A 26,700-nucleotide genomic window follows, 5' to 3' on the forward strand; every position below is an offset into this window, starting at 1 on the left:
ATTTAATTCCAGAAGTATGGAAGGAACTAGAAGTATCGCCTTTAATTCTAAGCACATCTACTCCTGCTCCAACTCTCAGACCACTTCATTTCCAATGCTGTGAGACAGAACAGCTTTGCTCATGCTATGGTTATTTGTGTACATGTGTATTTCCCTCCTTAATCCTTTGGGGCAGGGCTATGCCTTCTGTATCTCTCCAACATGTTTGGCCAACATTAGACAGAAAACAAATGCATGCATGAATGAATGAATAGGTCCTGAAGATCTGAAGAGCATAATGGCAAAGAAATATAACCTAAAAATATTTTTTAAAGGGATACTGCATTCCTTTCTTCCACTCTGGCATCTAGTGTATCATACTGCAGTCATCATCACCATCACTTCCTGCAGAGAGTGGCTTCATCTAAAATCGGCTGAGATACAACTGTCATGTCAGATGCAGTGTGCTGTCACTAATTCAGGGTTGAAGTCATCAAGTTCAGCCTCTGGCCCATTAAAGGACTGTCCTCTGCAACCTTGTTGTCAGTCCCTTCTTAAATGTGAAGCACAGTAGATGGTTCATAGAGCAATTCATCCTACGAGGACTTCTGACAGCAGAAAGTGCTTCCTGAACATTGAGGCAAAATGCGCTTCTTGGAGCCAGGCAGAATCTATCTGTGCTCCTACTTCTGTGGACCAGCTCAGCTAGAGGTTCCTGTGTAAACCCTCCCTTCCTCTGGGTTTACAGAGGAACCCTGCGCTGTGCCTTTAATACACAGTTTGCAGACCACTCACTTTTCTAGTTACTTTCTTGAATACGTTTTTATTTGTCATAGTTGGCCTTAAAAATGTGGTCTTAAGGATCAGATTATTACTTCTCATGATATGGACACTGCATTTCTTTAAATACTGCCTTAGGTTGTTCTAGCCTTTTGTTTTTGAAAGTCTCCACATCACAGTGTTAACTTATATTCCAGCCATATTTCTTGCTGGCTTCCTCATCCAAGCTTCTCTAAGAGTTCAAAACCTCTTGGCTGATTACTGACCCTGTTGATCATATCTATTATTATATATCAAAGGATTACATTATCTTCGTAGTTCACAATAGGCCCCTGGCATTTTGGTAAACATGTAAAAGAAAGAAGCCACCAGCAGTGTGATCCACATGGATGCTTAAGCTCACACAAATCAGGGAAAATGGAATCTTATTTTTCACATGGCACACGCATTATCATCAGTATGTAATTCTGAATTCCTGAGATTGGGCCAGACTCTAGTTTACACAACAAATAAATAGAACTCTTCTCTTATCCCTGTCCTTGTATTTTTATTTGAATGCCTGAGATTTTCAAACTCAGATAGCCCCGGTAGTGTGCCAGAAGTTCTTTAAGTATCCAGCACATTGTGCAAGCCCTTTTTGGAAAAGCTAAGACTTATTATGGCTCACCTTTTATCAGAAGATATTTAATAGACTATAAGTCGGAGGCTAACTTCTTACCTAGAATTGAATCTGCTTTCTCTCATGTTATGAATTAAAGTTGGTAATTTTGTTTAATTTTAAATTGTTATTTAAGTCATTTGAAACCAGCTTTCACTTTTTTGAAGGAAGGCAGGAATAAAGAGTAATGGGCCTATTAATCAATAGCTTAAATATTATATGAATTATTTTTATTTAAATTTGTCAAGTTTTGTTTAGAAATAAAAAGCTTAATAAATAAGTCTGATGTCAATTCAATAAGTAGAATAGCATTCAAAAGATGGAACGCGTTTAGTTCGTTTTGGATGAACAAACATATACTGTGCATCTACCTTTTGCACCTGATATAGTGCTACAGAATAAGGAACACAAATGTAAATAATAAAAATATTGCTCTCAAGATGTTTACATATTTTAATAAATGCATAAACTTTTTGTTGAAGCTGAAACAGAAAAATATTAATGAACAAGGAGACCAGAGATATATCCAAATCTACCTTCAAGGAAAATAAATAGAACTTCAGAAAATGTATACTGATAAAAGGCTTCTTCTGTAGACCAAGTACCAAGATCAATTTATTTAACCCAGGAAACAGACTTGTTTATGAACACTTTATATTCAGGTTTTAATATGAAAATGTATTACACACTTGTAATTAAAATATTTTGTGGATAAATTGTATGTCGTCTGCATAATGCAGAAGAATGCTATGATCCTTTTATGACTAAAATGCTTTGCGTTTTAGTTTGTAAGTGAGAAATACCTTCATTAATGAAGGAAATGTCGAAAGTTTTCTGTTCACGCTGGAAGTTGCAGAGAGAAAAGCTGGAAGAGAAGTAATCCAAGTCATGGCCGCCAGGGGGCCTCAGGAGAGGTTATGCAAATCCCTACCTGGAACTGAAAGCTGCCCAAACTGAGGAGTTCTGGGGCAGCCAAAACGTGGAATTCTCAGAACTAGAATACCAAGGAAAATGAGTACACTGGCCCCAGCTCCACGGACGTTCCTTTTAATGAACTTCATTGTACAAAGGTGAATAGGGTGTCCTTCCTCCTGGCACAGAAGAAGGCTTTGAAGGAGAGTGTCCTACGGGGCCAACTGAGGTTACACTGGGCCAACTTCAGTCCCCTAATATGCTGACTGCAAATTGTATTTTAGCAAGGATTTGAATGCAGTGTCAAAACTTCTCCTTCATCTCCTGGGTTTGTGTGCGGCATGTGGCAGGGGCTGGGACAGGGGCAAACAGGTTTTAGCAGAAAGTATTAGTGGAACCATTAAGAAGCAGACATTAAATGAAGCTATGCTGGCAATCACTGCTCACCAAAGCCAAAGCTAAATTGTCTCTATTGTTAATTTTCCTAAGAAAACACAAAGTTCCAGGAAAAGAAAAATGCAGTGCATTTAGTCCAAGGTACTATGGGTGAAAAGGGATTCTATGGAAAGTAACCTCACAGGTGATCTGGTCAAAAATTCCTAACTGGGTAGTCATGGTGGATAGTTATGCCCAGGCCTATAACTTATTTAATAAAAGGTTTATCTTTGCCTTAAGCAGGCCCTATACATTGTTTTGTGCATCTAGGTCCCTTTTTTGGCCATGCCCCTCCTAAGCATCTCTAAAATCCTGATGCCCCTCCCCCCCGTAACATATAATTCTTATTACTCAAAAAGTGAACTCCTATTCACGTGGAGGAAGCCTAAAAGGCCATTAATTTGGTCTAAACAAGCTTCCAAAGAACATGGCATCCATGAAAGAGAAAAGTAAAAGAAGGAAAGGACAGTTGAAGTACTGAGGAAAAAAACACTAAGAAACTGTTTAAAAAAATAATAATATGAAGTAATATGAAAAAATAGCAAATAAAGTTTCAAAACGCATCATAGAGAATTGAAATGCATAAATATCTCACGATATATATTTATATACTGAATATGAGGCCCCTAGAACCATAAGAAATGCAAAAAATTCACTGTTAATAACTCATTCTAAAATTGCCCCCCCTAAAAATCAAATTGTCCCCCTGTGGGGCATGTGCCCCATGTTGGGAACCACTGATCTAGGTTAATGCACCTTTGAAATAATCACCCTCAAAAGAGCACAAAGTCTTGCGAACTATCCTATAACCCAACCCCTTCCTTGCTTTCACCCTATGCAGTCTTCCTATGTTCCCTCCTTAATTTCAAACGCATAAAAGAAATTGCAAAACTGTCATTCTCCATAGCACTTGAGGTCTTGCTTGCCAGCAACTGTTGTCAGTTTTGGCTCAAGTCACCTCTTGTGAAAGTTCTCTACAGGTTTGGATGCTTTTACGTGGACAGTACTCACCCATTCTTATCGCAGGGCATGACTCCCCAGAGATCCAAGCCCTCCCTTGTCAAGGTGCCTGTCTAAACAGAAACAAGCACTCAGTTTACTCTGAAGATCTAGCTCTCCATTGTGAAGACAAATAAGGTTTGTCTTAATAGAATAACATATGCCACAAAATTTTATAGAGATCAGAACTTCAAGCAAGAACACAGTGAGGTGGGTATCTGGACTCCCGGGGGAAGCTTGGATGAGCTCATCCCAGTTGTATGGCCAGCAAGCACTTAATCTCTGCACTTTAGTGATCTCAGCAATGAAAGGAAGAAAGCCAAATCTGCCTTACATATTTCAGAGGCTTGTTCTGAGATTCTAAGGCCAGATTAAAGAAGTGGGAAAGTTCTTGGTAAGCCTACAAGAGCTAAAAATAATGGGTGAATCCCAGTTCTTATTGCAGAAGTTAAAAGTGTGTCATCAGAAATAAGTAATGGGAGTAGGAGAGTTTTCTATTGTCCTCAAGAAATGGTTTGTTATTTGACACACACTTAGTTAAAAGGTGCTTGTTGGTACTTTTCTCAGTGTAGTGTAATGATGAAGAGTTTATCTGGGCTAAAACACCAACTGTGTGATCTAGGCAAATTACTGAATTCCTCTAAACATCAGAGCTGTTTCCTGTAACATGGTTATAATCATATAAAGTTGTTGTGAAGATTAAATGAGATAATACAATAAAGTGCTTAATTTAATGTCTGGCATAGAGTAAGAGCTGATAATAATGATAATTACTCATAATAATTATTTATTTAATATTCAAATTCTTGTCACAATTATCTTCCCACCCCATTTCTTTTTCCAAGTCCAAGGATAATATGATTTCATAAATAGAACATCTTTCCTTATAATGCTAGTTTGATCACAAAATAATGCTGAAATGGTAGCAAAAGCCACATTAACCTTCTGTTCTTGGTAGATAGTTTGATTAGATAATATAGCTCCGATCTCATTAATTATTTGCTGTCAAAAATCTTCAATGTATTGTTTATTGGGTACAGACTTATGTTTGGTAAGGTGAATAGAATTCTGGAGATGGGTGGTGGTGATGGTTGCATAATAATTTGAATGCACTTAAAGCCACTTAAGAAGGTTAAAATGGTAAATTTTATATTATGTATATTTTACCACAATAAAAAGAATAAGAAAAGGAAAGGCAACAATGAAAAATAAAAACCTTCAATAGCTTCCCACTGCCTAAAGAAATATTTCTTAGCCAGACATTCAAGGTTTATAAACACGCTTTTCCATTACTAATGTCCTGCTCTGGTCAAAACCACATTTTATTGCTCTTTAGACTCTATGCCTTTGTCCATAATCTCCTGCCTATAATAGTTTTGTATTGTACATATTTTAAGTATTTTTGTATTGTTTGACATCTTGAAAAGTATTTCTAGCTGAAGAGACACCACCTCTAGTAGAAGAGACAGCAAGGAACTCAGGCAAGAGCACATATTTGCTATGCAAACTAACCATTGGGTAGCCAAACCTCCCCTCTCTCTGGTCACACTCCCCGGGAGACAATATTCCTCTTCCTTACTCACCCCAGGGCCAGGTATCAGACAACTAGGGACCATCTCTACAGCCCAAAGCTCACCAGAACCATTCAAACTAGCCAACCGTCAGTTGTTTACCCTGCCTTGCCTTGCATTTCCTGCAGAAACCTCAATAAAGACCATGGCTTAAGCACTCCCCTCACTCCTGCTTTGCTTCCTGATCCAAACCTGGCATGCTTCCTGTGGCCTTGCCCGGTGAGCTATGCCTCTTCTTTCTAGAGGGAATGTGAATAACATTGACCTTTCCCTGTCATCACTCAGTCACCTTTATAAATTAAGACCCAGGCACAAAACCACCTTTCATTTCCATCTTATCCTCTCACAGCTTCCATCTTTACACCAGCATATGTGTATACAGACTAGAAGAATACCTTCAAGAGAAGGTAGAATAAGAAGCTGGCTGGGAGTAACTGCCATATAATCAAGGATAACTTTAAACAAAACCTTCCTTTTCCATTCATTCACCCATCCATTCACTCACTCATTCATTAATTCAATGAATATTTATTGAATACTGACTATGCCAAGCAATATTCTTAACATCAGGGATACAACAGTAATCATAATAAAAGATTTAAATTTCATTCTCTGAGGGTTTTGGTGATATACAGAATGCTATTTTAATTAATTGTGTTTCATAGACCATTGGAGATGGAAGGATCCTAAAAGATTCTCTAATGCAGTACCTACTGTCCCTTCTCTAAACCCTATAATCTGAGAGCTCACGAGATGTATCATTCCTAGGTCACACAGCCAACCAGGGATAAAGTGAAGTCAGATACCCACATCCTGTTTCCCGACTCATGAGAGTGTAAAGCACTTATACAGGATGACAATGATGATTAAAATGGGGGTGAGCATGAAGATGAAACACACATACCTTGTCAAAGCAGACAAGGTTTAATTGCCCACATACATTGATCCTCTGGGGACTGATGCAAAAGATGCCTCTCTTCTTTAGCCTCCTCTGGGCATAGATAATGCCTGTGGTCAGGGCAGCAGGTAGAGCAGGAGGAACTGCAATTGTGATGACATCCAGGGCTTTCTTCACCACCTCCCCAGGAGCTTCCTGCAAGATACCTCACTCTCACTATCACAGATAAATCAATCACAAAAAGCTTTGTGCAAATGACTTTTTCCTTCTTTTTGTTTACTTATTTAGATTAAAATTTTAGAAATAATATAAGCAAGTCAAACATGGGTCACAGGGTATGAACATATTTTGGTTCTCAATACATTTTGCCAAAGTGCAATGAAAAAGGCTTGTAAACGATTCATATGCTACCAGCAGGCAACCGTGGGCCAATTTGCCATGTACTCTCACCAATTAATATTTCTCATATCATAGCTACTGAATATTACATTATTGCAATAAATATATTCTCAGATTAAAAATAATGTAAGGAAATATTGTGCAAGCGTAGAATCATGTGGATATCTCAATAAGCAAAATGTTTTATCCCATTAGATCGAATTGTTATTATGGACCTTGGTGATCAATTGCTTATGTTGGAGAGCTTGGGAGTACATAGGTCAGTTTCAGTGCTTGGCTTTGTTTCCCATGTTTGTAATCCCTAAATTAAGGTCAACATGTAGAGTATAAAACAGACATGGGTGAGTATGTATGTACATGTAACAAAAGCAGCTTACCCCGCTGAGCACGTAGACACATAAAGTATAGATCATCCCAATGGTGGCGGTCCCTACGAGGCACAGGAGGAACCTGATGGCATCCCGGTAGAGCTTAAAGTTCATCGGCTTGGGATACAAGATGGATCTCACGAGGTCCCCCTTTGCAGTGTTGAATCCTGAAGCAATAAACACACACCCCACCCTCTCAGGGTGACAAATCCTATGCTGGTGCTCTTCTAAACCTCAGTCCAACATTGCCTTTGTTTCCTCTAGAGTCATTTAAACAGCATTTAACCCCAAGTGCAATTACAGGGTAATTGAGAAAATATCTCAGTGCCAGAATGGAAATATCTATTTCAGAGCTTATTACTCTGGCCTTCCTTCCCTCTACTTTCAATTCCAATGCATTCCAGAGACAGGGAACGACTCATGAGCATGCATGCACACACACACATGCTCACTCTCTCTCTTTTACACACACACACACACACACACACACACACACACACACACGTCACTTGAATTTAAAGTAAGGGGCCCAGTAAATACTGATGGGTTCAATTTCTATTACGTTTGAATGTCAAGTTTTCTGTTTCTAGTCCTGCCTAGAAAGAACTCAGGATTTGAGGTTAAAAGACCTGAGTTCTGGGTCCAGCTCAGCCAGTGCCTGGCTGTATGGTTTGTGAAAGTCCACTTGAATTGTGTGGGCCCCAGATGACTCATGTCGGCACTTGTTTTGCAAGTACTATATATGCAAGTAGTTTATAAACTACAAAGCACATAAATAGTATTTTTAAAAGGCATATGCCATAGTTCAATTCACATTTAAAATATATAAATTTAGTATATTTGGTTTGTTTTCTAAAGACTGCTCCATACCTAATAAATTTAAGACATTAAGTAAACTGAACAAGAACATTTAATTAAAATGACAAAATGGGAGGAAGAGATGCTGACTAACCAGTCTGCAGTACCACAGCTCTCACAGTCCTGGAGCAAGCTCCCTTGGCCTGGATAACCTCTGTTCCACAGAAGAGGATGTGCCGTTTGTAATCCACTTCACTCTGTGTTTTCCAGGGCACAGAGCTATCCATCTTAGGTAATGGCGTCTTAGTGACTGGGATACTTTCTCCTATGGAAAACAAGCCATGCACTTTGTGAGTCAAGATGCCCTCACTCATTTAAATCATGCATGCACTCACACATCCTATAGGAGATGTTTGTTGTGAGCCTGCCACGGGGCAGGGACAACCCTAGACACTAGAAATACAAGGAGGAACATAGTGCTTGTTTAAGAGGTCCGTAGTCGGAGAAGAACACATACATGTAACAAATAAATATAATGACATGTTATAAATACTTTGAGTACTATAAAACCAAACATGGATGCTGAAATAACTATGTAGGAAATAGCAAAATGTACAGTTTAGAATGTGGGGGTGTTGGGAATAAAGGGCCATGAGACCTATGGAGGAGCCAAAGCCTGCGGGGCCCTAAGTGCATGTTGCATTGTGTTGTTGTTTTTTTGTGGGTTTTTTTTTTTTGTGTGTGTGTGTGTATGTGTTTTTCCCATAGGCCCTAGTGGCAGAAAGGGAATGGGGAGATGTTTAACTGTTTTGTTAGGTTAGAGGCTGGACATTGAGCTGGAAAATGATCAGAAGAATCCCCACTGGAAAACATGAGGTTTGAAATATGGCAGCTGGCAGTGGGAGTAGAAAGGAAGTGCTGGATTTGAAAAATAAGGAAGTAAGAAGCTACAAAACTTGGGGAATCCTATATAATAAAAGCCTAATATGCTAAGTATCTGGTCATCCGGCCAGCTGTTCAACCAATCAAGGCATAATATGCTAATGATATGCTAAGGCCCCTCAACTGCTCGCTATGATATGCACTGACCACCAGGGGGCAGATGCTCTGACCTGTAGGATAGTTTACTGCTAGGTTCCAGCTGATTGGGACTGAGTGAAATGGGCCAGACATGCCGTGGAGCCCTCCCAAAGTCCCTCCGCAGTTGTCCAACCTCCACATCCCTCCCCAGCCCTGATCATGAACTAATGGGGTCCCTCAGCCTGGCCTGAGCCCTCTCACAATCCGGAACCCCTTGGAGGATGTTGGAGAGCAGGTTTCTGCCTGATCCCGTTGAATGCAGGAGCTTCCCCCTGGTGGTCAGTGCACTCCCACAGGGGGGAGCGCTGCTTAGCCAGAAGCTGGGCTCATAGCTGGCAAGTGCAGCAGCGGTGATGGGAGCTGCTCCTGCCTCCGCGGCAGCACTAAGGATGTCTGACTGACAGCTTAGGCCCTCTCCCCCAAGGGCTCCTGGACTGCGAGAGGGTGCAGGCTGGGCTGAGGGTCTCCCCACCCCCCCCTTACCCCTGAGTGCATGAATTTTGTGCACCGGGCCTCTAGTATTTTATATTGTCAGTTTAGAGGGACAGATAAATTGAAAGTGGCTTCCTGGTGTCTGACTTTGGAGAATGAGCAGAGGGTGCCATTATTTATCAATGTAGGGATATAGGAGGAAGGAGGAATTGCCTTTGATCACCTTGATTTGGAGAGGCCTGTGTAACAACCATGTTGAGATGTTTTGTAGCTGGTTAGAAACTTATTTGGGTCTGGAGCTCAGAGGAGAGGTTTGAAGGAAGATTTTAGTCAGAGTTCATCACCTTAGAGGTGATATACAGGCAATGAGAAGACCACTTAGAAACTGAGTGTAGGGTAAGAAGACATAGCAGCAACAATCAAAAAAATGGGGGAAGAGGAACAGCACAGGAAGCTGACCAGCTTGGTTGGTGGCAGAAGAACTCAGAGAGACAGCATCACCTTGGAAAGTTAGGGAGAAGAGAATTTTCAGAAGAAAGAGATGGTGAGAATAGTCAAAACCAGCGGAGAGGTCAATAAAAAGATAAATTTAAAGACTCCATTGGGTCCTGCCGGCATGGCTCAGTGGTTGAGCATTAACCTATAAACCAAGAGATCATGGTTCAACTCCCGGTCAGGGTATATGCCCAGGTTATGGGCTCGATCCCCAGTGGGGGACGTGTAGGAGGCAGCCGATCAATGATTCTCCTCATCATTGAGGTTTCTATCTCTCTCTCTCTCCCCCTTCCTCTCTGAAATCAAATATATATATATATATATATATATATATATATATATATATATATTCTTTTTTTTAAAGAATCCATTGGATTTGGCAATTGAGACATTAGTGATTAGTGACTTTGGCCAGTGAAGGGAGAGGGGCAGGTTGCAGTGGGTTGAAGTGCAAACACAGGTGGTAAATGAAGTTGTGAAAGTAGTGATGGCTTCTGAGGAACAAAGCTTGTAAAACTTCCACTGGTTGCTGCAGAGTGGGCAGTATAAAGTCAGACACATGTTCCTGTATGCTAGGGCCACTTGGCATTGCAAAAGTCTGAGCACTAAGGGATGTTTATAAATCTAAGGATTCCTTAGGAAAAGGAAACAGACCTGCCATGTTTTCTTTGCTTTTTTTTTTGTTTGTTTCGGTAAGTTCACATAGGAGTGAGGTGTGTGTTTGTTTCCATTTCATACCTTTCTGACAAAGGGATTTGACTTGGACTTTAATAGGAACCACAGGATGTCAGTGTGTATTCGCAGCCTCCCGTTTAGTCTCTGAAAGACTTTATGACTCTTCTTTAACTTACAGAAATATTGACACACCACCTCCTAATAAATGCATACGGGAGTGAGAATTCAAAGCACTGCGACCTTGAGCAAGTTACTTCTCCTCTCTGGACCTCAGTTTTCTTATCAATGAGATGCAATGACCTCTAAGAACCTGCCCAGCTCCAGCATGCTATTTAAAAATGAACTCCAGTTAGTCCCAAATACCCAGGTTTGCCAAATCCTGCATCGTGAACTTTTTCAACATTTTCAAGCAAAGCTAGGAAGAGCTTTCACTTAACTCTGTGGGTTTCAGGATGTTCTTGAATGTTTTCAAACCCTCAAGTTTATCTGAAGACAAATTTTATATAAAAAATACTAAATATAAGAACCACAGATAATTCGGAAACGTCTAATGATCTCTACAATATTTTAAAGTAAATCACAGGGTTGTAAGAACCCTTTGTTCAAGAAGGAAATGCTCAGGACTCAAAAAGTGACCACTGTATCAAAATCAGTACACAGAAAGCAGCTTTGAATTGAGCTCTCAGATATATCCAGGGCAGAACTGTTAATGAGATTCGTGGGAATGGGAAGGGCCCACAACTGCCCCACACGTTGCCCTTGTCATTCAGGTAAAGGAGCCTGGGAGCACTGGGAAAGCAGAAGAAGGAGACAGAACCTCACCTGTCAGCATGCCTTCATTCACCACACAGCTGCCATCAAGCAGGATGGCATCACATGGCATTTGCACTTTGTTCCCTGTCAAAATTAATAGGTCTCCGGGGACGAGAAAGCGTGACTCCAGCTCTTCGACTCCAGCTGAAAGTGTGAGAAGACAGAGTCGAGTCAGTTCTTTTTCCCACAAAAACATAGTCCAACATCTGCCTAAATTAGAGATCAATTAAGAAAGCAACCAGGGCACTTTTAAAAAGGTTATTCCTCAACATTGATTTAAAAATCCAGAAACAATCAGAAGAAAAGCAATACATTCAATTACAAAAAAATAAATAAAAAACCTTCGTGAGGCAAAAAAATAAATAAATAAAGAAAAAATGAATGAGAAATTCAGAAAACATGTTTGAAACTGAAAGTATAGACAAAGATTAATATTCCTAATACATAGAATTCCTTAAAAAAGAGAGAGAGATGTATAGCAAAATTGATAGGACATGTTAACAGATAGTCTCCCCTCCACCACACACATACCAGTACACACAGAAATTGCAAGGGGCATGTTAAACATTTGAAAAGATGCTCATTCTTACTCATAGTAAGAAAAATGAAAATTCCTTCCTTCTTTCCTTCCTGCTTTCCTGCCTTCCTTTACTTCTTTCTTCCCTTATTCAGTCCCAAAGCTATAAGGACTTAAGCAAGATAGGTGCCCATCCAGGTGTCTGAGTGAGGGGGAGATGGGGTGGTAGCTTGTGTGGATGTTGGAACCTAAGAAGGATGGCCTGGTGCAGGGTGTCAGAGCCCGTGTAGGAAGAAAAGGGCCCCCAGAATGGCACTGGCCTGGTGACAGATATTGAAGTCCTAGCATGCGAGTGCGGGGGGGCATCAGCAGTGACTGATAATGAGTTACATCCAGGTAAGACTGACACAATAACTAGATATAAAGACCTTGTGGGAGGCAGATTTCTCACTGAAGCAAGGAAGTTATAAATATAACCAGAATGAACTCTGGTCTCCATAGAATTGAAGACAACAGTATAAATTGATGGTTTTCAGTAGACAGATGGAGAAGTAATATAGATGTAAATGGCAATCCATTAATGTAGAAGGAAAGATAAAATTAGAAAATCACCATTTAATTATTGAAGCAATATTTAATCTAGCCAAGGGACATCAATGGACACTAAAACTAGTGGGTGAAAATTTGATGAGGATGATATATAGTCTCAAAGTATCTCTTAACAAAATAACTACTAATTACAAAGAGAAAAAAGTAAATTTACAATAGAAAAACCTGGCAGACACCATTTAATTAAGTAATCCACACTAATTTCAGTAGTAATAGGACAAATTTAAAGTATGTACCACATGAAAGGAAGCCGTGAGAACTCAGCATTACTTCTGTGACATGCCAGCTAAAAAATGCATAACCTGAATTTAACTATGAGGAAACATCAAACAAATCCACGTTCAGGGACATTCTACAAAATAACCAGATCAAAGAGTCAAGGTCAAGGAAAAAATGAAGATTAAAGAGACATTGCAAATAACCCTATTGTGCACTCATAAGTGCTTCCCTATAAAGAACAAGAAACCATTGGAGCAATTTGACTAGGTCTGAGCTTTTGCTGGTATTAATATGTCAATGTTCATTTTCTGTTATTAATGTTCATTCTGCCATTTATGTAGAAGAATGTCCTCATCTGTAAGAAACATACACTAAAGTACGGAGGGTTATGGAGCCACATGTCAGCAACTTCTTCTTAAATGGCTCAGGAAAGAGGTAATATGGACTATTCTTGCAACAACTCCATAAGTTTTTAATTATTTCCTAAAGAAAAAATGAGAAATATATATGACATAACATTGCTCACCTATCTGATTAGAAAAGTCTAAATGTTTGCCAGTATATTCTGTTTGCAAGACGGTGAGGAAACAGGCACTTTCACACATTTCTGGTGCAAATGCAAACTGGTACAAAGTCTAAGGAAATGAACTTGGCAATATCTATCCCTTAAAAGTGAAAATGCATTTATTCTGTAACTCAGCAATTTTACTTCTATACCAATACACTGGCAAAGCTATGAACAGACACAAAAAGTATGAAAAGACATATGCACAAGGATTTTTTTTTTTTATTACAGCGCTGTTTGTCATAGTAACAAACTGAAAAAAATAATCCTTCGGTAGAGAACTGACAGAGTAAACAATGACTCCTCCACACAAGACAGTACTATGCAGCTAAAACAATGAATGAAGAATATTTACATCTCTTTCCATGAAACATAGTTAAGTATGTAAAATGTATATATCAGGAAATATAAATTAAGTGCATATGTTACACTCCTGATATCTAAAATCAGCAGCATAAATGTGTCCTATTCTGTAAATATACTATATAGCTCTAAATATTATGAATGTAAGAATAAGCCAAACAAAAGCAAAAATGGTAACTATAGAGAGAATAATTATATAAGGTAGAGAGAAAAGGGATTAGAATCATATTGTTGCTGGGTGTGTTGGTTTGTTATTTTGAGATTATTGTGCATAACAGGATAAAGCAAATGAGTAATTTATTGCTGTCATTGAGAATCCCCATTTTAGGTATGGAGAAAGGAGAGACAATAGTACAATTAACAACGGTAAATAAAAACCCATGTTTCTAAACATGAATTGGAACGGTCCATACGAACTCCATAATGTATTTTATCTTTATATTCTTTCCTTGGTATGCCCTCTGAAAAGGCCTAGAAACAATTAGTAACACCATAGAAATGAGCACTCCTTATGCTCTGATTGATGTCTCCAAGTACCATACCTAAGAGCTCCTTGGGAAAATGGGTATGACTCAGTTTGGAGCAAGAATTATTCAAAATGAGTTTGGAATACTTGTTATATCAGCAATCATTAAAACATTCAGAGACTACAGGATCATGTCCAAGGAACTCAAGAGCCAACCTAAAGAGGCTCTGAATGGCCAAAAATGGGATGATTTGAATAAGAATAAAAACAAAAACTGCAATGGATGGAAATGTATCAACCATGTTTAACCTTGTACATTCACAATGACACTAAGAAAAAAAAACACCTTTGAAAATGCTAGAGGATTAACGCATTATTTTGAAAGCTGATAAAGAGGAATAGCCTTTTTATACTACAGACTTTCTTAAACTGTATCTCCAGATAATGAAATAGTTTTTTGGACTATTTACTTAAATAGTCCACTTAATATATAAATATGGCTTGATAGAAATAGAAATTTGAAATTCCTAATAAAATAATAAATCTCGATCATGAGCATTTATGTCTACTAATATCACAAAAAGAAGACATCAGATACCTGTCAATAGAAGTACACAATGCTAACTAAGAAGCATTCTTGCCAAAATACAAGCCTCAGATCTGACTACCAATTTATAGGAAATACAAGGAGTAGAAAATGATGTTAAATAATTTCATGAGTATGCAATTAATATAATCTGAACTGTGGAAACCATGGGATGAACCACTTATTTTCTTTATCAAAAGACATGCATGGAAAGAATATTTGACTTTGGGTAATGGGCACACAATGCAACATACAGATGATGTATCATAGAATTGTACATTTAAAACCTATATAATTTTGTTTACCAATGTCACCTAATAAATATAATTTTCAAAAATTGCAAGAAAAAAATAAGATATGGAAGACAGAAAGTGTGGATCTAAATAAACTTGTGACCTATCAACCAACTGCATATGGACTTTATTTGGATTCTGATTTGAAAATTTATAGACTGTATATGTATATTATAAGTATACTAGTATATGTGCATGCACACACATACACACTTCTGACTCAGTTGATAAATTTCAACACTGCCTGTATAGTTTATGATTTCTTAAATTATAAGATTATTATTTTCGATATGCTAAAGGAATTGAAAGGGAGTCTTTACCTTTTAGGTATATATTAAAATGTTTTTTAATGAAATGACATGGCAGCTGGAATAGTTCAAAAATAATCCAAGGTGAAGGAGGAAGTAGAACAGAAGAAAAAAAATTCAATGAGTTGATAATCATTGAATCTGGCTGATAGGTACATGAGTTTTCACTATCATAGTCTCTGCATTGTTGTATATGTTCAAAATATTTTATCATAGAAAATTAAGATAAGAAGATGCCCAGGACATTTTTAAAAGGTAAAGATTCGTTTTGAGCCAAGATATAACAACAACAACAAAAAAAAAACAGCTTTATCTGCCCATCTGGAAAAAAAAAAGCCATACAAAATATATGAAACAAAATAAAATAAAAAGAAAGAAAGAAAGAAAGAAATTGGGAAACAAATAAAAATGCCCTACAATTGCTCAATTTACTACCTTTAGAGAGTTTCCAGGCCACCACGGAGGGAGAGGGAACCCAGATTATGCTCAGAGGATACTTGAGTTCAGTACAGAGATAAAAGTTTATGGAGGGCAACGGACCTAAGTAGTAGATACTTTTAGGAAGAGAACATATAGAGGCCAAGAGGCATATGAAAACTGTTCAAAGTCACTAATCATCCCAGAGATGCAAATCAAAATGACAATGAGGTACCACCTCACACCTGTCAGAATGACTATCAACAAATCAACAAATGATAAGTGCTGGCCAGAATGCGGAGAAAAAGGAACACTTGTGCACTGCTAGTGGGAATGCAGACTGGTGCAGCCACTGTGGAGAATAATATGGAGTTTCCTCAAAAAAACTAAAAATAGAACTCCTATTTGACCCAGTGATCCCACTTCTAGGAATATATCCCAAGAAACTAGAAACACCAATCAGAAAGGATATATGCACCCCTTATGTTTATAGCAGCACAGTTTACAATAGCTAAGATTTGGAAACAACCTAAGTGCCCGTCAGCAGATGAGTGGATTAGAAAACTGTGGTACATCTACACAATGGAATACTATGGTGCTGTAAAAAGGAAGGAACTCCTCCCATTTGCAACAGCATGGATGAACCTAGAGAGCATTATGCTAAGCGAAATAAGCCAGTCAGAGAAAGATAAATATCACATGATCTCACTCATTTGTGGAATATAATGAACAACATAAACTAATGAACAAAAACAGATGCAGAGACAGAGAAGCATCAATCAGACTGTCAAACCTCAGAAGAAAGGCAGGGAGGGTAGGTGGGTGGGAAGAGATCAATTAAAGGACTTATATGCATGCATATAGTCCTAACCAATGGACATGGACACCAGGGGTGTGGGGGAAAATTGGGGGGATAAGGACACATATGTAATACCTTAATTAATAAAGAAAAATAATAATAAATTTTTTAAAGTCTATGGAGATTAAGGTGGTTTGACTTCACAGCCCAGAGTATTAGAGAAGAGACAACTGTCCAGAGGACAGCCACAAAGACCTGCAGAGAATCTCTCTTTAGTATTCAGCAGACTAGTAATTAACAAACATGTAAGGAAACTATTAGCACATGAACAATTGGATACTTACATTTAAATGTCATTTATAACAGCATCAAAATATAAAAAATACTTAAGAATAAATCTGAAAAAGAGTGTGAAAGACCCATACACTGAAACCTGAAAAATACTAAGAGAAAGCACAGAAGACCTAAATAAATAGGGAGATATACCATATCCATGGGTGACAAGACCCAAATTTGTCAATATGTCAATTTTCCACAAATTAATCTACAGATTTAACATAATTCCAATAAAAAATCTCAGCATGAGTTTGTTTGTGTTTTTTGTTTTTTTTGGTAGAAATTGATAGGTTGTTTCTAAAAGTCATATGGAGAAAACCAAGATGGCGGCATAGGCAAACACCTAAACTGCTGCCTCGCACAATAATTTCTAAACTACAACTAAAAGACAAAATGGACATCATCCAGAACCACAGGAAAGCTGGCTGAGTGGAAATTCTACAACTAGAAGGAAAGAGAAAAGCACAGTGAGACTCAGCAGAGCTGCAAAAGGCAGAGGTACTGAGACGCATGCGCAGAGAGGGCAGGCAACTGAGTGCAGCTGGCTTTCTCAAGTGGGAAGGAGACAAAAGCTCCTGACTGCATTGAACTCCAGTTCTGGGCAAGACTCTGGAGACCCAGACTCATTCGGGGTGAAACTGGACTGTCTGGCAACGGGGAGAAACTTGAGGGCAGCTTTCTCTCAGAGGTGCTTGCAGCGATTACCGCAGGACACTAAGACCCAGGGGCCTCTTAGGGCAAGGCTGACAGGGAAACCAATGTTGTCTCCTCCGCCCTGAGACTCGGCCCCATCCAAGCTGAACACAGAGGCTTTTGCAAGTCTTGTCTCATAAGGGTGTCTCCAGCACAGAAGTTCTCCCAGAGTAGACACAGCTGATCCTCACAGCCAATTGGCCTGGAGGTCAATTCCTCCCAGTGATACCAACAACAATCAAGGCTTAACTACAACAAGACTGTGCACATAGCCCATAAAGGGGTACACCAAGAGTGTCCACCTCAGCTAACTGGGGAGGCTGAGCCACTGGGCTCTATAGGACACCTAGCACACAAAGCCACTCTATCAACTCAGGGAAGCAGCCAAAATGCGGAGACAAGGAAATAGATCACAAATGGAAGAAATGGAAGAAAGCGAACGACTGGATATAGAGTTCAATACCACGGTTATAAGGTTTTTCAATAATTTTCTAGAAAAGGCCGATAAATTTAGCGAGACCCTCAGGGATATGAAAAAGGACCAACTAGAAATTAAACATACACTGACTGAAATAAAAAATATTATACAGAGATCTAACAGCAGACTAGAGGATCGCAAGAATCAAGTCAAAGATTTGAAATACAAAGAAGCAAAAAACACTCAACAAGAAAAGCAAAAAGAATCCAAAAATTTGAAGATAGTGTAAGGATCCTCTGGGACAACTTCAAGTGTACCAACATCAGAATTATGGGGGTGCCAGAAGAAGAGAGAGAGCAAGATACTGAAAACCTATTTGAAGAAATAATGACCAAAAACTTCCCCACCTGGTGAAAGAAATAGACTTACAAGTCCAGGAAGCGCACAGAACCCCAAACAAAAGGAATCCAAAGAGGATCACACCAAGACACATCATAATTAAAATGTCAAGAGCTAAAGACAGAGAGAATATTAAGAGTAGCAAGAGAAAAACAGTTAGTTACCTACAAGGGAGCACCCATACGATTGTCAGCTGATTTCTCAACAGAAACTATGCAGGCCAGAAGGGAGTGGCAAGAAATATTCAAAGTGATGAATAGCAAGAACCTACAACCAAGATTACTCTATCCAGCAAAGCTATCATTCAGAATTGACATTTATCATTCAAACAAAGAGCTTCACAGATAAGAAAAAGCTAAAGGAGTTCATCACCACCAAACCAGTATTATATGAAATGCTGAAAGGTATTCTTTAAGAAGAGGAGGAAGAAGAAAAAGGTAAAGATAAAAATTATGAACAACAAATACATATCTATTAACAAGTGAATCTAAAAATCAAGTGAATAAAAAATCTGATGAACAGAATAAACTGGTGAATATAATAGAATCAGGGGCATAGAAAGGGAGTGGACTGACAATTCTCAGGGGGGAGGGGAAAGAGATGTGGGGGTGCAGGAAGAGACTGGACAAAAATCGTACACCTATGGATGAGGACAGTGTGGGGGGTAAGGGCAGAGGGTGGCGTGGGAACTGGGTGGAGGGGAGCTATGGGGGAAAAAAGAGGAACAATTGTAATCTGAACAATAAAGATTTATTAAAATACAAAATAAAATAAAATAAAATAAAAGTCATATGGAAATGTAAAGGGCCCAATATTGCCAAAAAACAACTCTGAAAAAGAATAACAAAACTGGAGGACTAACATTATTCTATATCAAGACTTATTATAAAGCCACACTGTGTGGAATTGGTATAAAGGCAGACAAATAGATCAGTAGAATAGAATGAAACCATGAATAAATCCACCTATGTATAACCAACTGATTTTTCACAAAGCTGAAAAGACAATTCATTTGCGAAAGAATAGTCTTTACAACAAATGGTATTGGAACATTTGGATATCTGTTTGTAAAAAATGAACTTCAATTACAAACACTCAAAATATAATATATACCTAAATATAAAACCTAAAACTATAAAACTTCTAGAAGGCAACATAGGAAATCTTTGGATTACATAAAGACGTCTTAGCTATGACACAGAAAACATGGTCCACAAAAGAAAAAATTAATAAACTTAACTTTAACAAAAGTAAAAGATCTAGAAGTAACAAATAAGCACCTGAAAAGATGTTCAATGCCATTAGTCATTGGGAAAATGCAAAGTAGACCAACAATGAGATATAACTCATAATTGTAAAAATGGCTAATGTTAAAAAGACTGATATATCAAGTGTTGGCAAATGTGAATCTAATGGAAAAAAATGAACTAACAAGCAAAATAAGTCAGACTCAGAGATAGAGAACAGGCTGACAGCCATTGGGGTGGGAGGGTTGGGGAGGAGCTGGGTAGGTGGGGTGGAGGGTTTGAGTAAAAATAAAAAAACTCATGGACACTGACAACAATAGGGTGATTATGAGAGGCGGAGGAGGTGGAGGAGTGTATAGTGGGGATAAATGGTGATAAAAGGAGACTTGACTTAAGTGGTGAACACACAATACAGAGCACAGACGATGTGTTGTGGAAAAAAATGTGGAGCAACTGGAATTCTCAATCATTGCTGGTGGGCATATAAAATAGCACAGCCACTTTGGAAAACAGTTTGGCATTTTCTTTGAAAGTTAAACATTTTCTACCACACAATCCAGCCATTCTACAGTGAGGTATTTTCCCATAAAAAATGAAAGTGTATGTCCATACAAAGATTTGAACCCAAATGTTCATTGTAGCATTATTTGTAATAGCCCCAAACTGGAAACAACCCAAATTTCCATCAACAGGTGAATGGATAAACAAATTCATATAGTGGGATTCTACTCAGGAATGAAAAGAAATGAACTATTGATATACTTATCAAAATGGATGAATTTCAAAATATCTATAAACTTTAATTCCCCCCAAAATTAACCCAAAATATATTTTGAAAGACAAAAAATGCATACTGTATGATATAATTTATATAAATTCTAAACTTGAAAGCTGGTTGCCTGAGCATAGGGTTAGGTAGAAAGAAGTTGAGAGAGAAGATTACAGGCACAGGCAACTTAAGCAGGTAATAAATAGTCATTATTGTTATCTTGGTGATAATTTCATGGGTATGTACATATGTCAAAACTATAAAATTGAATAGTTTATGTTTAGTTTATTCTATATCAGTTTTACCTCAAAAAAAAAGTTGTTTGTTTAAGGTAAAAAGATCTCCAGTCTCCCCTCTCTTAGGTAAATGACAGAGATAAAAAAAAAAAAAAAAAGAGTAGTAGGAACCATCAGAAATATAAATTTCAATCATTTTCTGATTCCATATGGACAACACATAGATCTAAAATAGTAGGATTTACCTTTTCTCCCACATACAGGAACTGTAATGCGATTATGTGCCTCAACTAGACGGTAGAGTTTTACAGATTGCTGAAAAGGAGGGAAAATAGAAAAGGTTTATTTATTTGAGGATAGGTCCCAGGTATTATTCAGTGAAATGCTCACCTTCCTTAAAGATGGAGCACTATCTTGTGGCCAACTGGAAGTACTGGCTAAAAACAAGACTGAGTAGCTTGTTACACAATTATAAAAGCATTCAACTGTGCTCTTCACGCAGCAATGAGAACTGCATATTCTTTAGTATAAAGGAATTTCCCAGCATGCTCTTCCATTCAAAAGTTTTTGATATCCATAAGTTCCTATTTACTTTTTTAAGTAGATAAATAACAGCTAAAACTTTGATCATTCAGATATACATTTATGCTAAGTATCTTTAAGAACTAAGAATTATTTCAGTTTTGGGACATCCCACATCAGAGTTCTTAATCTATAACTTGATAAGGAATTTGGTTGTTCCTACTATTTGCTTGTAGTATTTATTGTTCTAATATATTAAATATATGGTATATTAAGAGTGAATCAATAAAAGATAGCAAGAAAAATATAATAAAATTACATTTTATTTTACATGTATTATGCAACTTAGTGTGAAAGACCTTTTATCTGGTTCTGGGGGTGGGAGGGTTAAAGGTACTTATCATTTAGTGTGAGTTTTTATTCTGATATTGTCATTTAAGACACTCTCTAAATCTACTAGCTTCAAATCATTTACAAATGTGATTAATATGTCCTAAGAATGATTAATAGAATAGATAAGATCAAAAGCAGAGTGTTCTGCTATTAACTCACTTTTATTTATTCATACATTCACTCAACATTTGTTGAACAACCTTTATGCACCCCAGAACTATGCTAACAGTTTGGGGATATTATGAATGGTCAACAACAACAAAATTTGGTTCTTATCATCAAAGAATTTACAACCTAATGGGAGAAATACATTTAATTAAATAATCATATATATTAATATATCATTGCAATCAGTAGTAAGAGGGGAAAAACATAAGGTGCTTTTGGAGCATATATAGCCAATGGAAGTGGCAGAAATCTTTCTTGAAGAAGTGATATTGAGTGAAATAGGTTGTGGTATCTGAGTTTGGAACTCAAAAGAGGTATTTGGACTTGAGATATATATAAAATTAAAAGTCATTAGCATATGCCTTTAGAAACCATTGATATATGCAGCTATAAAAATAATGAAAAATCTCTGTGTACTCATGTAAAAACACCCTCAAGACATATTATTAATAATAATAAAGCTATGTAGAAAATAATATAATTATGCTACCTTTGCATAAGAAAGAAAGAAAAACAAAATATATATATTTATATTTTCTCAAATTGCCTAAAACATTTTTGGAAGAATGCACAAGAAACTAATAAGAGTGATTGAACAAGTGGAGGGGGAAAGAAAACTGGAACACACATGGTATACAAGATGATGTATGTGTTGTATATATTTTCATATTGTTCTTATTTTTAGACACCCGTTATTTTAAAAAGTCAGGCAGGGGAGGATAAACTATAAATGAGACTGGAAAGGAGCAACTAGAGAGCATGGAGAGTGGGTTATCAATGAAGCCAAAGGAAAAGAGTACTTGGTAAAGAAGCACTGGAGCCATTAACTATGTCAAATGCAACTGAGAGGCTTAGTGAAATCTGTACTGGAAATAAAAGGATCCACTGTGGGAAGGAGACCATAAAATCAGCAAGCAAAAGACCAATAAGCCACCCAAAATTAATGGAGCACAAGAATACAGTTCATAGTAAAAGAAACACAAACAGCTTAAAACATGAACAAGTGCTCCACTCAGTGGAAAACATACTATTAAATTTATTGGATTCTATTTTTGTTTATATTGGCAAAGATAAGGAAAACATTCATCTACTGTTGGGAGGAGTGTAAACTGTTGTTACTTGCGTAAGGGGCATTTGACCAATATTTATTAAAATACTATAGCTAGCTCATGATTAAGTAATTTCAATTACATAAGTTTTATATCTTCATATCAATATAGATATAGATAATTATACATATATCTGTTGTAACATATGTATTTATATGTGATATAAATTATATACTTATAATTTATATATACTTATAAACATACATGTATGTGGGTGTGTGAAAAGATTTATGTGCAAGAATCATCATTGTGGCATTGTTTTAATAGTAAAAGACTAGAAACAACCTAATATCTATCAATATAAACCTGGTTTAAAAATTATGGTACAACTAGAGAAAACATATTTGTGCAAATAGAAAAAGATATTCAAGATTTATTCAGTAAAAATATGAAAGCAAGTGAATGAAAGTATACATATAATGTACTTTCATTTGTATAAAACAAATTAATGCATATGTGTATAATATTGCTGAAAGTATATGGGACATCTGGTTCCAGTAGATGCCTCTTGAAAGGGAACATGGACACTGGGAGAATTCCAGTGGGAGAAATATTTTACTTTTCATTTATACTGTTTGAAATTTTTTATTATGTCCATATATATTACTCCTTCTATTAAGAAAAAAATAGCCAAAAAATGACTTTTTTAAAAAATTAAAACTATCTCCAGGCCTTAAGATCATAGTGGTGACCTTAAAAAGAGTTGTTTAAATAGAGTCATGAGAGAGGAATCTAGGTCAGTATAGGCAAAACATGAGGAGATGAGTAAATAATGACAGTGTGCATGAAGAACTCAAGAAGTTTTCCTGGAAAGGGGAGTAGAGAGGTAGACTAATAGCTGAAGGTAAAAGAATGGTCAAGATAAGTGATTGTTTCATTTATTTAAGTTTTTTTAAGTTTGGAGAAGCTTGACCATGTTTAAGTGCTGATGAGAAGGCTCTTGGGGAGAGGGAACAAGAAGGGATCATCCGTACGTAGACTGAATAAACACTCTGAGCAGGCTAGAGAGGATGCTCTCTCAAGGCAGGCAGAGGGCACTTTCTCTATAATGAGAGATCAAGGCGGGATGGAGGGGTCATTTGACAATTGGAAAGTGGAGAGTTGAGCAAATTCCTGTTTTATGGCTTCTATCTTTAAGAAAAATGTGATAAGGTTATCTGCTGAATCAGAGGAAAAGTGGAATATGGGCAGCTAGGCATTTCAGAAACTTAAAGGAAGATTTTATTTGAAAGCTTAATTTCAAAGAATGGGACCAGAGACATATGGAAAGCTTGCCCAGATGAGATGGGCATTCATGATTTACAGTGAAATCAACTAATCTGTCCTATGTGGGTTTTTTTTTTTCCAACAGCACCTACATGCCCTGGTGTAGACATAAAGAAATCCATGATAATATGGATTTGGACTTGGAGAGTAAGTACCAACCAAACATAAAAAGCAAAGAAGTTAATATTATACAGAGACTCCTCCATCTTCCACCCTCTTCCATCATCTTCAACATCCATCAGTATTCTCTAGATATATTTTTTCATTTATTCACAATTCATAAGTATGTGCATTATCTTCTGCCTAATCACCATGAATAAGCCACAGAGAGAGCAAATATAACTTGAAAGTTTAGGAATTGGGATATGAGAGAATAAAAAGGACTAAAAGTAGTTGAACATCAGCTATTGTGTTAGATATTAAAAATGTGGTCTCTTTTATTATGGAGTGGACAATAACTATGTCCTGACTGTCCTTCCTAACATAATTTCAATAAAGTTGTTATTGCTCTCTTTCTGAAACCATAAGATTTGTGGGAAAACTTACCTCTCTGAGATCATATACTGTCAAAGCTATGGAAATGGTGGACATAATTATGATGGCAAAAGCATATTCCTTATAGTCTTCACTAAACCACAAACAAACACTGAAGAGTTGAAATATGTAAAATGGATTTAAAACCTGTTGGCATACAAAAACAGGAAGATAGAAAGATGTTTAGGCTTTACACTTTCTTATTCGCTGACATTCATTTTCATAATCATCTCTATTACATAAATCACCCACACAATACTCTTATTATATTTCTTCAGCAATTGCCATGTGCCAAACACTGCACTAAGCAACTTCACCTGAATTTACTTATTTAGTTCCCATAATTACATTATTAAACAGATGTCATTACTTATCTCCATTGTAAAAATGAAGAGACTGAACCTTAGCTCTTGAGAAACTTGCTCAAGCTCACATAGCTGTGACTTTCCTGGACCAAGACTGGAACCCAGGCAATCTGGCCTCAGAGTGTCTACTTTTAATCACTACTACCCTTATAATTTACAAAATAGTGCCTCACATATCCTTGTTTTTACCATTACAACAATTGTGTAAGGAATAGGTATTATCATGTCCAGTTTACTGGCCTTCAGAAAGATGAAGTATTAGATTAGGTTTACAAAGTTAGAATGCTTCCTAGTCTATTGGTTTCTATGACACAATATCTGCCATAATTGAAGCATTAAGGTACCTTTACATTAATGGATGAGTTGAAGGTGATATTTCCTCATAAGAGCCAAGCTGAGAGTAGTAAGCTGTTACTGAGCATCTAGAACACTGGGGAAAAGTAGAGGCTAATTCCTACTGGTTGTAATCCTGCTTCAGTTGAAAATATCCTGTGCCCTTACTCAAATTCCCGTCTGTCTAACACAGGAGTGGTAATCTTGCCTCTGGTTAGGGACGAAGCACACGGGAACTTTGCCTACCAGATTCTGTTGCTTTTTTTCGTACCAGAAAGCTTGCTAGAAATATTGAGAAGGTACCTTGAGTTTATTAGCTTTATTTTAAGACAATGAGGAGTGTAGGTGAACTGCAGGGAAAAACCCAGAGTATAGCTATATGGTTATAGTTTCATAATAATCACTATAAAGTGAAAAATAAACCCAGTGATAGAGCCAAAGAGGAAAAGTTCACTCAGTAAATGATGGCCAAATCATTCTTTTCCTCCCACACACACTTTGAGATCAATAGAACTAAGAAGGCTGAACAGATATTTTTCTTTCTACAATTTTGGATGCTAAAGAAATTGTATATGTTCCCCATAAGAAAATAATAGGTTTTCAATTTTTATGATTATTTTAGTTTCACAAAGTTGAGGCAGACTAAGAAACAAAGGAGTAAAAAAAGAAAAGGAATTTGTGTTCATCTAGTCCAGGCATCCTCAAACTACGGCCCGCGGGCCACATGCAGGTGTTTTTGCCGTTTTGTTTTTTTACTTCAAATTAAGATATGTGCAGTGTGCATAGGAATTTGTTCATAGTTTTTTTTTAACTATAGTCTGGCCCTCCAACGGTCTGAGGGACAGTGAACTGGCCCCCTGTTTAAAAAGTTTGAGGACCCCTGAGTCAGTAGGGGGTAAGTAGACACATGAACATCGTATCTTATACTGTGTCAGGCACTGTGTGCAAAAGGTGGACTTCAAGAAAAAGAGGAAAAAAGAGATATAAAGGAAATGTGCTTGTCATTCTTTTAAAATATCCCAAATTACAGTTACCTATTAACAAGTAGAATTCTTGATTGTTTGACTGGAACCAAACTCCTTTATTTTCTATCCAGCATCAAAAAAAGTAATATTACCTCTTTGATGAGCAGTTTCCAAATCGGTGTGATTTCAACATCAATAGTATTAGGCCCACATATTAACCTCCTATTGGGAGAGATCACAGATCACTCAGTAACTAATAATAAAAATGAAACTCATTTCTTGCCCATTCAAAAAATATCTAGTTCATATTCACTTTCTCACTTGTGGGATTAATGTAAGCCTTCCTCATGACATACCCCTAATCCTTCTCAAAATAACTGGGGAGGGGGAGAGATACCCAGGTACCAAAACAATAAATACAATCATATTGCAACTATTAAACTAGATTCTATCTGAAGTCTAAGTATTTCCCTCGGGGTAATTTTGGTATTTAATATTAGCAATTGTCTCATT

At 37.2% G+C, this 26,700-nt stretch overlaps 1 protein-coding gene across 3 annotated transcripts in view; it reads right to left on the minus strand.

The window, feature by feature from the left end:
* Positions 1-26,700, minus strand: part of ATP13A4 (ATPase 13A4) — a 136,998-nt gene that overhangs the window by 47,516 nt on the left and 62,782 nt on the right. For 2 of the 3 annotated variants that reach the window (XR_013813314.1, XM_079766492.1), the window contains exons 6-13: positions 26,340-26,409; positions 24,537-24,671; positions 20,778-20,847; positions 11,302-11,436; positions 7,952-8,122; positions 7,009-7,166; positions 6,239-6,427; positions 3,776-3,837 (exon numbers count right to left, since the gene is read on the minus strand). Coding sequence is in view for 2 of the 3 variants with exons in the window: in XM_079766492.1 (XP_079622618.1) it covers positions 3,776-3,837; positions 6,239-6,427; positions 7,009-7,166; positions 7,952-8,122; positions 11,302-11,436; positions 20,778-20,847; positions 24,537-24,671; positions 26,340-26,409 (990 nt within the window). In the remaining variant the exon portion in view is untranslated. The remainder of the gene's footprint in view (positions 1-3,775; positions 3,838-6,238; positions 6,428-7,008; positions 7,167-7,951; positions 8,123-11,301; positions 11,437-20,777; positions 20,848-24,536; positions 24,672-26,339; positions 26,410-26,700) is intronic. The other variant, XM_079766493.1, reaches the window with a different exon arrangement.

This window comes from Cnephaeus nilssonii (genome assembly GCF_951640355.1).
Source record: "Cnephaeus nilssonii genome assembly, chromosome: 3".
NCBI lineage: Eukaryota > Metazoa > Chordata > Mammalia > Chiroptera > Vespertilionidae > Cnephaeus > Cnephaeus nilssonii.